The sequence below is a fragment of the Heptranchias perlo genome, chromosome 16 (genome assembly GCF_035084215.1).
Source record: "Heptranchias perlo isolate sHepPer1 chromosome 16, sHepPer1.hap1, whole genome shotgun sequence".
NCBI classification, from domain to species: Eukaryota; Metazoa; Chordata; class Chondrichthyes; order Hexanchiformes; family Hexanchidae; genus Heptranchias; species Heptranchias perlo.
Genome location: NC_090340.1, coordinates 6,182,617 through 6,198,333, shown reverse-complemented (window position 1 = coordinate 6,198,333; position 15,717 = coordinate 6,182,617). Strand labels below are relative to the sequence as shown.

Genomic DNA, 15,717 nt, shown 5'->3' with positions numbered 1-15,717 from the left:
ACGATCCCGGGTGGTGCAGTTACCCACTGAGCCATCGAGGGAGCCTTTTTTTTTTATAAAGTGAAAATCGGCCATGACAGGAATTAGTGGAGTGTGCTGTGCTGAGTTTTTACCTGTGATGGAGTAAATGAGAAGACAAGTGACCATGGAGAGCACAGAGATGAGGATCCAGTGAGACAGTTTCCTGTTCTGCATACTGCTGTAGATCGCGACGCTGGCCTCATGACACTGCAACACAGACACAGAGATCCTGATGAACGCACAGAGAATAGGCCGCCATTTCCTTTACACCTGCCCTGTTGGATCACCCAACCAGAAAGACTCACCTGGTGACAGATTGACCTCATTGTCCAGCAGCTCTCAGGTGTCAGCCATGGCTCAGTGGGTGGCACTCTTTCCTCGAATTTAGAAGGTCGTGGGTTTGCATCCCACCCTAGTGACTTAAGTACATAATGTGGGCTGACACTCTAGTGCGGTACTGAAGAAACACCATTGCATGTCTTTCAGATGAGACATTAAACTGCGACCCCCGTCTGCCCTCTCAGGTGAACGCAAAAGATCCCACAGCACTATTTTGAAGAAGAGCAGGGGAATTCTTCCTGGGTCTTGGCCAATATTTATCCCTCAACCAACATCACTAAAAATCAGATTATCTGGTCGTCATCACATTGCTGTTTGTAGAACCTTGCTGTGCGCAAATCATAGCATTATAGAAAAATTATGGCACAGAAGGAGGCCATTCGGCCCATCGTGTTCGCGCCGGCCGAAAATGAGCCATCCAGCCTAATCCCACTTTCCAGCATTTTATCCGTAGCCCTGTAGGTCACGGCACTTCAGGTGCACATCCAGGTACTTTTTAAATGAGTTGAGGGTTTCTGCCTCTCCCACCCTTTCAGGCATTGAGTTCCAGACCCCCACCCATCCTCTGGGTGAAAAAATCTTTCCCCAGCTCAAATCCTTCTACCAATCACTTTGTAACTATGCCTCTGGTTTTTGGCCTCTCTGCTAAGGGAAATAGGTCCTCCCTATCCATTCTATCTAGGCCCCTCATAATTTTCTACACCTCAATTAAATCACCCCTCAGCCTCCTCTGTTCCAAAGAAAAAAACCCCAGCCTATCCAATCTTTCCTCATAGCAAAAATTCTCCAGTCCTGGCAACATCCTTGTAAATCTCCTCTGTACCCTCTCTAGTGCAATCACATCCTTCCTGTAATGTGGTGACCAGAACTGTACACAGTACTCAAGCTGTAGCCTAATCAATGTTTTATACAGTTCCAGCAAAACCTCCCTGCTCTTATATTCTATGCCTCGGCTAATAAAGGAAAGTATCCCGTATGCTTTTTTAACCACCTTATCTACCTGTCCTGCTACCTTCACAGATCTGTGGACATGCTCTCCAAGGTCCCTCACTTCCTCTACACCTCTCAGTATCCTCCTATTTATTGTGTATTCCCTTGCCTTGTTTGCCCTTCCCAAATGCATTACCTTACAATTCTCTGGATTGAATTCCATTTGCCACTTTTCTGCCCACCTGACCAGTCCATTGATATCCTTCTGCAGTCTACAGCTTTCCTCCTCACTATCAACCACACGGCCAATTTTTGTATCACCTGCAAACTTCTTAATCATGCCCCATACATTTAAGTCCAAATCATTAATATATATCACAACAAGCAAAGGACCTAGTACTGAGCCCTGTGGAACCCCACTGGAAACAGCCTTCCAGTCACAAAAACACCCGTCGACCATTACTCTTTGCTTCTTGCCACTGAGCCAATTTTGGATCCAACTTGCCACTCTCCCTTGGATCCCATGGGCTTTTACTTTTTTGACCAGTCTGCCATATGGGACCTTGTCAAAAGCCTTGCTAAAATCCGTATAGACTACATCAAACGCACTACCCTTATTGACCCTCCTTATTACCTCCTCAAAAAATTCAATCAAGTTAGTCAGACACGACCTTCCCTTAACAAATCAATGCTAACTGTCCTTGATTACTCCCTGCCTTTCTAAATGACGGTTTATCCTGTCCCTCAGAATTGATTCCAGTAATTTGCCCACCACTGAGGTTAAACTGACTGGCCTATAATTACTCGGTCTATCCCTCGCTCCCTTTTTAAACAACGGTACAACATTAGCAGTCCTCCAATCCTCCGGCACCACGCCTGTATCCAGTGAAGTTTGGAAAATTGATTGTTAGAGCCTCTGCTATTTCCTCGCTGACTTCTTTTAACAGTCTGGGAAACATTTCCTCCAGCCCTGGTGATTTATCTACTTTCAAAGATGCTAATCCCCTTAATACTTCCTCTCTCACTAAGTTATCCCGTCCAATATTTCACACTCCACCTCCTTAACTACAATCTCTGCATCGTCCCCCTCTTTTGTGAAGACAGGTGCAAAGTATTCATTAAGAACCATTCCCACATCTTCCACCTCCACACATAGGTTACCTTTTTGGTCTCTAATAGACCCTACTCTTTCCTTAGTTATCCTCTTGCTCTTTATGTATTTATAAAACATCTTTGGGTTTTCCTTGATTTTACCTGGTAATATTTTTTCATGCCCTCTCTTTGCTTTCCTAATTCCCTTTTTAATTTCACCCCTGCACTTTCTATACTCCTCTGGGCTTTCTGCAGTATTGAGCTCTCGGTGTCTGACATAAGCTTTCCTTTTTTGCCTTATCTTACCCTGTGTGCTCCTTGTCATCCAGGGGGCTCCAGATTTGGCAGTCCCACCCTTTTTCTTTGTGGGAACATGTTTACTCTGAACCCCTTGAATCTCCCCCTTGAATGCCTCCCACTGCTCTGACACTGATTTACCTTCAAGTAGCTGTTTCCAGTCCACTTTTGCCAAATCACTTCTCAACTTACTAAAATTGGCCTTTCCCCACTTGAAAACTTTAACTTCTGTTCTATCTCTCTCCTTTTCCATAACTATGCTAAATCTAACTGAATTATGATCATTACCACCAAAATGCTCTCCCACTGATACTCCTTCCACCTGCCCAGCTTCATTCCCTAAAACTAAACCCAGAACTGCCCCCTCTCTTGTTGGGCTTGCTACGTACTGGCTAAAAAAAGTTCTTCTGAATGCAGTTTAAGAATTCTGCACCTTCTATATCCTTCACACTGATTGTATCCCAGTTAATATTATGGTAGTTGAAATCCCCTACTATCACTGCCTTATTGTTTTTGCACTTCTCAGAAATTTGCCTACATATTTGCCCTTCTATCTCCCTCTGACTGTTTGGGGGTTTATAGTACACCCCCAGCAGTGTGACGGCCACTTTTTTGTTCCTTATCCCCTTCTTTATCCCCTTCTCTGTCTCGTCTGAAAACCCCGTAGCCAGGCACATTGAGCTGCCATTCCGGCCCCTCTTTAAGCCATGTTTCTGTAGTAGCTAAGATATCATACTGCCATGTGTCTATCTGTGCCCTCAGCTCATCTACCTTATTCACTATACTCCTTCCATTGAGGTATATATCTTTAAGCATTGCCAAATTTCCTTGCTGTTTATTTTCTAACCTTTGTTTCCTCTGCCTTCCTAACTCACTTACTAGTTGGCTGCTGCGTTTCCTACATTATATCTTCAGGCCATCCTAAAGTGCTTCACAACCAATGAAGTACTTTTGAAGTGGAGTCACTGTTGTAAAATAGGGAAATGCAGCAGCAATTTGCGCACAGCAAGATCCCACAAACAACAATGCGATAAATGACCAGGTAATCTGTATTTAGTGATGTTGGCCAGGAAACCGTGGGATTTTTATGTCCACCTGAGAGGGCAGACGGGGCCTCGATTTAATTGAAAGACGAGACCTCTGACAGTACAGCACTCCCTCAGTACTGCACTGTAGTATCAGCCTGGATTATGTGCTCAGGTCCTGGAGTGGGGCTCGAACCCACAACCTTTAGACTCGGAGGCAAGTGTGTTACCACTGAGCCAAGACTGAAAGATTGCGGATCTGGGCACCAAAGCAGTTAAGAAGTCCTGCACCAGCGAGCATGTATAGTGTATGTGGAGCCACCACTGCGTATGACATTTGGAAGAAGGGATTTGAAGCTTTGAAGTACAAATGGACTATTGGAACTAACACCGGAATTATTGCAGGCCCTATCAGACATAGATCTTTCCCAGCAGCCACCACTGCCCTGTCGACCCCTGGAATGGCATCAATCTCAAGTCGATGGCAATAATTTGCTTCCTCAGAGAATCCTCACAGATCCATCTAACCCCAGCAATAGGGGCCCATTGAGACTGGAAAGTTTTCAATACAGACCAACATGGGGATCACAGTACTTCCAACTACACAAAATAATTTAAAATACTTTCATAGAATCATAGAATGGTTACAGCACAAAAGGAGGCCATTCGGCCCATCGAGCCCATGCCTGCTCTTTGTAAGAGCAATCCAGTTCGTCCTATTCCCCCGTTCCTTCCCCATAGCCCTGAAATTTTTTCCCTTCAAGTATTTATCCAATTCCTTTTTGAAAGCCACAACTGAATCTGCTTCAGGTTCCAGATCATAACTACTCGCTGCGTAAAAATGTTTTTCCTCATGTCGCCTTTGGTTCTTTTGCCAATCAACTTAAATCTGTATCTTCTGGTTCTCGACCCTTCCGTCAATGGGAACAGTTTCTCTTTACTTACTTTATCTAAACCCTTCATGATTTTGAAGACTTCCATCAAATCTCCTCTTAACCTTCACTGGTTTAAGGAGAACAATCCCAGCTTCTCCAGTCTGTCCACATACCTGAAGTCCCTCATCCCTGGAACCATTCTAGGAAATCTTTTCTGCACCCTCTCTAAGGCCTTCACATCCTTCCCAAAGTGCGATGTCCAGAACTGGACACAATACTCCAGTTGTGGCCAAACCAGTGTTTTATAAAGGTTGAACATAACTTCCTTGCTTTTGTACTCTATGCCTCTATTTATAAATGCCGGTGATGGACTGGGGTTGACAATTGTAAACAATTTTACAACACCAAGTTATAGTCCAGCAATTTTATTTTAAATTCACAAGCTTTCGGAGGCTTATAAAACCCAGGATCCCATATGCTCTTTTAACTGCTTTCACAACCTGTCCTGCCACCTTCAAAGATTTGTGAACATATTCCCCCAGATCTCTCTGTTTCTGCACCCCCTTTAGAATTGTGCCCTTTAGCTTATATTGCCTCTCCTCATTCTTCCTGCCAAAATGTATCACTTCACACTTCTCTGCATTAAATTTCATCTGCCATGTGTCCACACATGCCACCAGCCTGTCTATATCCTCTTGAAGTCTATCACTATCCTCCTCATTGTTCACTACACTTCCAAATTTTGTATCATCTGCAAATTTTGAAATTGTGCCCTGTACTCACAAGTCAAAGTCATTAATATATATCAAGAAAAACAGTGGGGTGAATTCCTGTCGGGACTCTCCCAATTGACCACAGCGTCTTCGGTGGGGGGGTCGAACCCCTTTCGAACCCCTTTCCCACTATTTCTCCAGGGTTTTTGCTGAAGTTACAGTTGGTGATTGGGAGGACCCCCTCCACGAGTAAATTCGCCCCCAGTTGCTTTAGGGACACAGACTGGAAGAATGAAGAGAAAAGTCAGGAGAAGTGTTTCTCACCCAGAGGTTTATTACAATATGGAATTCTTGAACTCTAGGGGTTATTTTGGGGGTGTGGGTAGAGGGCGAGCCATTTGCTACACATCTGTTCCTTACCATGTCGGACTTGAGTACAATAGATGCTCATCCTGGAAATAGATTGTGTCTCTCTGCCCTTACACCAAGGTGTTAACGAAGGAGAGGGCGGAGAATTTGGAGTACAGGACTATCATCAGCAGAAACAAACCCTACTGGAACATAATATATCGGAGATAGTCAGAACCTTCACCGGAAGCCCTCAGCCACCCTCAACCACTGCTCCCTTACCTGGAATCCAAAGCAGATCGTTGGTATGACTCTGAACATGGCCGCCCATGAAGAAACGCTAAGAAGAAGAAACAAAATGGTGCTTCAGATGAGTGACTGGACAGGAATGCAGGAAGCGCAATGTCCATCTCCTGCCTTTCTACATGATGCACAATTCATCGAAGTATAAGCTGTAGTTTATCCCCAGCAAGGGGTCCTCGTGACCCACTGACTATTAATGGACTCACCCAACAGTTGGGCTGATTGGATAATCCACTCCTCACTGCGGCTTTCTCAGACTGCAAGGACTGGTTTTGACCAGATTCCTGCACTTTGACCTGTGACCTGTTGGTTGTACAGGCCAGATGTTCCTTTTGCTGATGTTTCCATACCTAGAAAACCAGCAAACGCTGACCGACTGCTTCAGGGAAGTCCCCACCAGCCCTGATTATTACACGTAAAACCAACAAGTCACAGCGGAATCATATCTCAAGCTGCAGGTCTACAAAATATTCCTGCTCTTGTATTGGAGGGTGAAAAATATAAGTAGGTGAAAGGCCAAGAAAGGAAGTACAAAACAGGTGGTGGTTTCTAAGGGGCTGAGGACGGCCCCCCGCAGAAAAATATCATTTTTATATTTAAAAGTGTTGTGCACTGGTTAATTTAAAAAACTTTCATGCTTCATGGTTAATAGATTTAATCCAAAAAAGGAAAAACAAAATGACTTTTGGATTTTGATCAGAGCAACCGAAAATCACTTCCCCAAAAGTTACCAATCGAATTCCCCTCCTTTCTTAGAGACGCTCTCGTCTCACCCACTCCCACCTTTCACTCCCAGCCATCTCCAGGGTGGAGTGGGACTCGGATAGTGGGGCCTTGTGTGCGCTGAATGGAGCAATACATTACAGAGAGGGTCAGATACAAAACACGGAATGGAGCAATACATTACAGAGAGGGTCAGATACAAAACACGGAATGGAGCAATACGTTACAGAGAGGGTCAGATACAAAACACGGAATGGAGCAATACGTTACAGAGAGGGTCAGATACAAAACACGGAATGGAGCAATACATTACAGAGAGGGTCAGATACAAAACACGGAATGGAGCAATACATTACAGAGAGGGTCAGATACAAAACACGGAATGGAGCAATACGTTACAGAGAGGGTCAGATACAAAACACGGAATGGAGCAATACGTTACAGAGAGGGTCAGATACAAAACACGGAATGGAGCAATACATTACAGAGAGGGTCAGATACAAAACACGGAATGGAGCAATACATTACAGAGAGGGTCAGATACAAAACACGGAATGGAGCAATACGTTACAGAGAGGGTCAGATACAAAACACGGAATGGAGCAATACGTTACAGAGAGGGTCAGATACAAAACACGGAATGGAGCAATACATTACAGAGAGGGTCAGATACAAAACACGGAATGGAGCAATACATTACAGAGAGGGTCAGATACAAAACACGGAATGGAGCAATACATTACAGAGAGGGTCAGATACAAAACACGGAATGGAGCAATACATTACAGAGAGGGTCAGATACAAAACACGGAATGGAGCAATACATTACAGAGAGGGTCAGATACAAAACACGGAATGGAGCAATACGTTACATAGAGTGTCAGATACAAAACACGGAATAGAGCAATACACTACATCGAGTGTCAGATACAAAACACGGAATGGAGCAATACATTACATCGAGGGTCAGATACAAAACACGGAATGGAGCAATACATTACATAGAGTGTCAGATACAAAACACGGAATGGATCCATACACTACACCGAGGATCAGGTGCAAAACATGGAATGGATCAATACACTACAAAGAGTGTCAGGTGCAAAACATGGAATGGACCAATACACTACATTGAGGGTCGGATACAAAACATGGAAAGGATCAATACACTACATTGAGGGTCAGAAAGAAAACATGGAATGGATCAATACACTACATTGAGTGTCAAGTGCAAAACATGGAATGGACCAATACATTACATCGAGGGTCAGATACAAAACACGGAATGGAGCAATACATTGCACCGAGGATCAGGTGCAAAACATGGAATGGATCAATACACTGCATCGAGTGTCAGGTGCAAAGCATGGAATGGATCAATACATTACATCGAGAATCAGCTACAAAACATGGAATATAGCACTACACAACATCAAGGGTCAGATACAAAACATGGAATGGAGCCATACACTACATCGAGTGTCAGCTACACAACATGGAATGGGCCAATACACGACATCGAGTGGCATATCCAAAACATGGAATGGATCTATACACTACACCGAGTGTCAGATGCACAACATGGATTAGATCAATATACTGCATCGAGTGTCGGATACAAAACTCGGAATGGATCAATACACTACTTCGAGTGTCACATACAAAACATGGAACGGATCAATACACTACATCGAGTGTTAGATATAAAACATGGACTGGATCAATGCACTACATTGATTGTTAAATACAAAACACGGAATGGATCAATATACTGCATTGCGTGACACATACAAAAAATGGAACGGATCAATACACGACATCGAGTGGCAGATCCAAAACATGGAATGGATCTATACACTGCACCGAGTGTCAGATGCACAACATGGATTAGACCAATATACTGCATCGAGTGTCGGATACAAAACTCGGAATGGATCAATACACTACATCGAGTGTCAGATACAAAACACGGAATGGATCAATACACTACATCGAGTGTTAGATATAAATACAGAATGGATCAATGCACTACATTGAGTGTTAAATACAAAACACAGAATGAAGCGATACACTACATCGAGTATCAGATCCAAAACATGGAATGAAGCGATACACTACATCGAGTATCAGATCCAAAACATGGAATGAAGCGATACACTACATCGAGTATCAGATCCAAAACACAGAATGAAGCGATACACTACATCGAGTATCAGACACAAAACATGGAATGAAGCGATACACTACATCGAGTATCAGACACAAAACATGGACTGGATCAATACACTACATTGAGTGTTAAACACAAAACACGGAATGGATGAATACACTACATCGAGTGTCAGATACAAAACACGGAATGGCTCAATACACTGCATGCGTGTCAGGTGCAAAACATGGAATGGATCAATGCACTGCATGGAGTGTTAGATATAAATACAGAATGGATCAATGCACTACATTGAGTGTTAAATACAAAACACAGAATGAAGCGATACACTACATCGAGTATCAGATCCAAAACATGGAATGAAGCGATACACTACATCGAGTATCAGACACAAAACATGGAATGGATCAATACACTACATCGAGTATCAGACACAAAACATGGAATGGATCAATACACTACATCGAGTATCAGACACAAAACATGGAATGGATCAATACACTACATCGAGCGTCAGATATGAAACATGGAATGGATCAATACACTACATCGAGCGTCAGATATGAAACATGGAATGGATCAACACGCAACCGCAAGTGCCAGATACAAAAGTTCAGTCTAATGTGGATTTAAACCCAAGTTTTGAAAGGCTGATGCCTAACGCACTGCATCACTCAGTCCCTCTCTGTGTGGCAAACGAGCACTTTATAAACCCTATTACATTGAGAACACTTGTGGGGGCAAATACCAGTGGAAATAGAACCAGAATCACCAAGTATTAGTTCACTGTGGTAAAGATATCACAAATGGTGTGCCAGAACTGACAAAAAACATTAAAATTAATTTGTACTGGAGACATTAGAATGAGACCACGTCCTGCCCATCTGTCATGCTTTTAAAGTGTAATTCTCTGTGGATGCAGCTGGTGTCGTGAGCTGTCATTGCAGATATGAGCACATTTCGTGTAAATGCGACAAGACATTTATATGGATTTCCCCATGTGTAATGGATTGTCCCACTTTCCACACTGAACTGAACCACCTCGGGTGTTCTCTGTCTTACCTGGAGCTGCGATGTTCTGGGATGAAAACAGAATCCTTCATCAGGTAGAATTTCACGACGACCATAATTGTTAAATACGTGGCTGCAAAAGTCCCCAGTATACTGAGGGAGGGAAAAGATCAGTGAGTACAAACTGAGGAGAGGGCACACTCACCCCTGAGACTGACAACTCCATCTATCAACCAGAACTGGGCACAATCCTCCCCTCACACAGAACCAACACAGACACACACACACACACACACACGGACACACAGACAGACACGCACGGACACTCAGACAGACACGCACGGACACACACACACACACACGGACCCACGCACAGACAGACACATACGGACACACACACAGAGACACACACAGGCACACACACACACAGACAGACATACACAAACACACACAGACATACACAGATACACACACACGCACACGCACACACGGACACACGGACACACATACACACGGACACACACACACACACACGGACACACGGACACACACACATGGACACACACACACACGGACACAGGCACACACACGGACAGACGCACACAAACACACACAGATACACACAGACAAACACACACACAGAGACACACACAGACACACAGACAGACAGACACAGACACACACACAGACAAATACAGGCACACACACACAGACACAAACATGCACACAGACACACAGGCACACAGACAGACAGACACACAGGCACACACAGACTCACAGACACAAGCACATGCACTCACACTCATACTCACTCCCACACTCACACTCCCACTCACACCCACTCCCACACTCACGCTCACACACACACTCACTCCCACACTCACATGCACACTCACACTCACACCCACATTCACACCCACACACTCACCCACATCCACTAGTACACACGTTTACACTAATGAAGTAGGTTAGGATCTGAGTAACCTCTTCAAGAGTTCAGGGATTGTATCTGAGGTTTGAGAAGTTGCATACATCGTCCCAATTTTCAAAAAGCAACAACGCTCGATCTAGGTTATTATGGGCTGGTTACCCTGGTGTCTGCAGTTAGGAAAATTCTCATCTCCTTGGCCAAGCCTCTGGTTAACCTCCCGAATCACTCACACCCTCTATCAGTGTTCATTTTCCTAATGCCGAGCTGTGAGGAGCATTGGGAAGTTTGTGTTTTATATTGGTGGTCTGTATAAATACAATTTGTTGTTCTCGAAGGATTCTGTACAAATCCACTAGAATTATTTAACTGAAATGGTCAATTGGCCTGGCAGATGTAATATACTTAAATTTTCAAAAGCATTTGATAAGGTTCCATATGTGGGGTTTTTAAAGCAGATAAAAGTGCATGAAATTACTGGCAAAATAGTCAGATCGATAGAAAACCAGCAAAGCAGAAAATGGATAATCAGTGACTGGTAAGTCCTCTCGTTCTTATTACTTTTCACAAATGATCTACAGACTGCCACCTCCAGTGATAATGTTATAAAACATGCTGCTGACACCAAGCTACGTGTTCAGAAATCAATATAGGAGACATTGAAAATATTCAAATAACCCATGACCAATGATGTAGATGGGCCGAGCAATGGCAAATGGAGTTTAATGTGAAGAAGTTCATGTAAACTGGTGTGGGTGAAGATGGGTGTGAGTGGGGGTGGGGATGTGGGTGGGAGTGTGGGAGTGGGTGTGAGTGTGAGTGGGGGTGGGGATGTGGGTGTGAGTGTGGGTGTGAGTGGGGATGGGGATGTGGGTGTGAGTGTGGATGTGGGTGTGAGTGGGAGTGTGGGAGTGGGTGTGAGTGTGGATGTGGGTATGAATGTGAGTGTGGGAGTGGGTGTGAGTGTGGGAGTGGGTGTGAGTGTGGGAGTGGGTGTGAGTGTGGATGTGGGTGTGGGTGTGAGTGGGAGTGTGGGAGTGGGTGTGAGTGTGAGTGTGAGTGTGGGTGTGAGTGTGAGTGTGGGAGTGGGTGTGAGTGTGAGTGGGGATGTGGGTGTGGGTGTGAGTGTGAGTGTGGGAGTGAGTGTGAGTGTGGGAGTGGGTGTGGGTGTGGGTGTGAGTGTGGGAGTGGGTGTGAGTGTGAGTGTGAGTGTGGGTGTGAGTGTGAGTGTGGGAGTGGGTGTGAGTGTGAGTGGGGATGTGGGTGTGGGTGTGAGTGTGAGTGTGGGAGTGGGTGTGGGTGTGGGTGTGGGTGTGAGTGTGGGAGTGGGTGTGAGTGTGAGTGGGGATGTGGGTGTGGGTGTGAGTGTGAGTGTGGGTGTGAGTGTGAGTGTGGGAGTGGGTGTGAGTGTGAGTGGGGATGTGGGTGTGGGTGTGAGTGTGAGTGTGGGTGTGAGTGTGAGTGTGGGAGTGGGTGTGAGTGTGAGTGGGGATGTGGGTGTGGGTGTGAGTGTGAGTGTGGGAGTGGGTGTGAGTGTGAGTGGGGATGTGGGTGTGGGTGTGAGTGTGAGTGTGGGAGTGGGTGTAGGTGTGAGTGTGAGTGGGGATGGGGATGTGGGTGTGGGTATGAGTGTGAGTGAGTGTGGGAGTGAGTGTGAGTGTAGATGGGGATGTGGGTGTGAGTCTGGGTGTGGGTATGAGTGAGAGTGTGGGAGTGGGTGTGAGTGGGAGTGGGAGTGGGAGTGGGTGTGAGTGTGGGTATGAGTGTGGGTGTGGGTGTGAGTGGGAGTGGGAGTGGGAGTGGGTGTGAGTGTGGGAGTGGGTGTGAATGTGAGTGTGAGTGTGGGAGTGGGTGTGAATGTGAGAGTGAGTGGGGATGTGGGTGTGGGTGTGAGTGTGACTGTGGGAGTGCGTGTGAGTGTGAGTGTGGGAGTGGGTGTGAGTGTGAGTGTGAGTGTGAGTGTGGGAGAGCGTGTGAGTGTGGATGGGAATGTGGGTGTGAGTGTGGGTGTGGGTATGAGTGAGAGTGTGCGAGTGGGTGTGAGTGTGGATGTGGGTGTGGGTGGGAGTGGGTGTGAGTGTGAGTGTGAGTGTGGGAGTGGGTGTGGGTGTGGGTGTGAGTGTAGGGGTGAGTGTGAGTGTGGGAGTGGGTGTGAGTGGGAGTGTGGGAGTGGGTGTGAGTGTGAGTGGGGATGTGGGTGTGGGAGTGGGTGTGAGTGTGGGAGTGGGTGTGAGTGGGAGTGTGAGTGTGGGAGTGGGTGTGAATGTGTGTGTGGGGATGTGGGAGTGGGTGCGAGTGTGAGTGTGGGTGTGGGTGCGAGTGTGAGTGTGAGTGTGGGAGTGGGTGTGAGTGTGGATGGGGATGTGGGTGTGAGTGTGGGTGTGGGTGTGAGTGTGAGTGTGGGAGTGGGTGTGAATGTGAGTGTGGGAGTGGGTGTGAGTGTGAGTGGGGATGTGGGTGTGCGTGTGAGTGTGAGGTTGGGAGTGGGTGTGAGTGTGAGTGGGGATGTGGGTGTGGGTGTGGGTGTGAGTGTGAGTGTGGGAGTGGGTGTGAATGGGGATGTGTGTGTGGGTGTGAGTGTGAGTGTGGGAGTGGGTGTGAGTGTGAGTGTGGATGTGGGTGTGGGTGTGAGTGTGAGTGTGGGAGTGGGTGTGAGTGTGAGTGTGAGTGTGGGAGTGGGTGTGAGTGTGAGTGGGGGTGTGGGTGTGAGTGTGAGTGTGGGAGTGGGTGTGAGTGTGAGTGGGGATGTGGGTGTGGGTGTGAGTGTGAGTGGGGATGTGGGTGTGGGTGTGAGTGTGAGTGTGGGAGTGGGTGCGAGTGTGAGTGTGAGTGTGGGAGTGGGTGTGAGTGTGGATGGGGATGTGGGTGTGAGTGTGGGTGTGTGTATGAGTGAGAGTGTGGGAGTGGGTGTGAGTGTGGATGTGGGTGTGAGTGTGGGAGTGAGTGTGGGAGTGGGAGTGAGTGTGGGTGTGGGTGTGAGTGGGAGTGGGAGTGGGTGTGAGTGTGGGTGTGGGTGTGAGTGAGAGTGTGGGAGTGGGTGTGAGTGTGAGTGGAGATGTGGGTGTGGGAGTGGGTGTGAGTGTGGGAGTGGGTGTGAGTGTGGGTGTGAGTGTGAGTGTGGGAGTGGGTGTGAGTGCGAGTGTGAGTGTGGGAGTGGGTGTTAATTTGAGTGTGGGAGTGGATTTGAGTGTGAGTGGGGATGTGGGAGTGGGTGTGAGTGTGAGTGGGGATGTGGGTGTGAGTGTGGGTGTGGGTATGAGTGAGAGTGTGGGAGTGGGAGTGGGTGTGGGAGTGGGTGTGAGTGTGAGTGTGGGTGTGGGTGTGAGTGTGAGTGTGGGAGTGGGAGTGGGTGTGGGAGTGGGTGTGAGTGTGGGAGTGGGTGTGAGTGTGAGTGTGGGTGTGGGTGTGAGTGGGAGTGTGGGAGTGGGTGTGAGTGTGAGTGGAGATGTGGGTGTGGGAGTGGGTGTGAGTGTGGGAGCGGGTGTGAGTCTGGGTGTGAGTGTGAGTGTGGGAGTGGGTGTGAGTGTGAGTGTGGGAGTGGGTGTGAATGTGAGTGTGGGAGTGGGTTTGAGTGTGAGTGGGGATGTGGGAGTGGGTGTGAGTGTGAGTGGGGATGTGGGTGTGAGTGTGAGTGTGGGAGTGGGTGTGAGTGTGAGTGGGGATGTGGGTGTGAGTATGAGTGTGGGAGTGGGTGTGGGAGTGGGTGTGAGTGTGGGTGTGGGTGTGAGTGTAGGTGTGGGTGTGAGTGGGAGTGTGGGAGTGGGTGTGATTGTGAGTGTGGGAGCGGGTGTGAGTCTGGGTGTGAGTGTGAGTGTGGGAGTGGGTGTGAGTGTGAGTGTGGGAGTGGGTGTGAATGTGAGTGTGGGAGTGGGTTTGAGTGTGAGTGGGGATGTGGGAGTGGGTGTGAGTGTGAGTGGGGATGTGGGTGTGAGTGTGAGTGTGGGAGTGGGTGTGAGTGTGAGTGGGGATGTGGGTGTGAGTATGAGTGTGGGAGTGGGTGTGGGAGTGGGTGTGAGTGTGGGTGTGGGTGTGAGTGTAGGTGTGGGTGTGAGTGGGAGTGTGGGAGTGGGTGTGAGTGTGAGTGGGGATGTGGGTGTGAGTGTGGGTGGGGATGTGGGTGTGGGTGTGGGTGTGCGTGTGAGTGTGGGAGAGGGTGTGGGAGTGGGTGTGAGTGTGGGTGTGAGTGTGAGTGTGGGAGTGTGTGTGGGTGTGGGTGTGGGTGTGGGAGTGGGTGTGAGTATGGTTGTGAGTGTGGGAGTGGGTATGGGTGTGGGTGTGCGTGTGGGTGTGAGTGTGGGAGTGGGTGTGAGTGTGAGTCTGGGAGTGGGTGTGAGTGTGAGTGTGAGTGTGAATGTGGGGGTGGGTGTGAGTGTGGATGTGGGTGTGAGTGTGGGTGTGGGTATGAGTGAGAGTGTGGGAGTGGATGTGAGTGTGGGTGTGGGTGTGAGTGTGAGTGGGAGTGGGTCTGAGTGTGGGTATGAGTGTGGGTGTGGGTGTGAATGTGAGTGTGGGAGTGGGTGTGAGTGTGAGTGGGGATGTGGGTGTGGGTGTGGGTGTGGGTGTGGGTGTGAGTGTGAGTGTGGCTGGGAATGTGGGTGTGGGTGTGGGTGTGGGTGTGAGTGTGGGTGTGTGTGTGAATGTGAGTGTGGGAGTGGGTGTGAGTGTGAGTGGGGATGTGGGTGTGGGTGTGGGTGTGAGTGTGAGTGTGGAAGTGGGTGTGAGTGTGAGTGTGGGAGTGGGTGTGAGTGTGGATGTGGGTGTGAGTGTGGGTGTGGGTATGAGTGAGAGTGTGGGAGTGGGTGTGAGTGTGAGTGGGGTTGTGACTGTGAGTGGGAGTGGGTCTGAGTGTGGGTATGAGTGTGGGTGTGGGTGTGAATGTGAGTGTGGGAGTGGGTGTGAGTGTGAGTGGGGATGTGGGTGTGGGTGTGGGTGTGGGTGTGAG

At 47.7% G+C, this 15,717-nt stretch overlaps 1 protein-coding gene across 1 annotated transcript in view; it reads right to left on the bottom strand.

Moving 5' to 3' along the window:
* The window catches only part of LOC137333462 (putative sodium-coupled neutral amino acid transporter 8), an 85,471-nt gene that overhangs the window by 16,443 nt on the left and 53,311 nt on the right, over positions 1-15,717 (bottom strand). The window contains exons 4-6 of the mRNA XM_067997612.1: positions 9,899-10,000; positions 5,923-5,980; positions 114-228 (exon numbers count right to left, since the gene is read on the bottom strand). Coding sequence (XP_067853713.1) covers positions 114-228; positions 5,923-5,980; positions 9,899-10,000 — 275 coding nt within the window. The remainder of the gene's footprint in view (positions 1-113; positions 229-5,922; positions 5,981-9,898; positions 10,001-15,717) is intronic.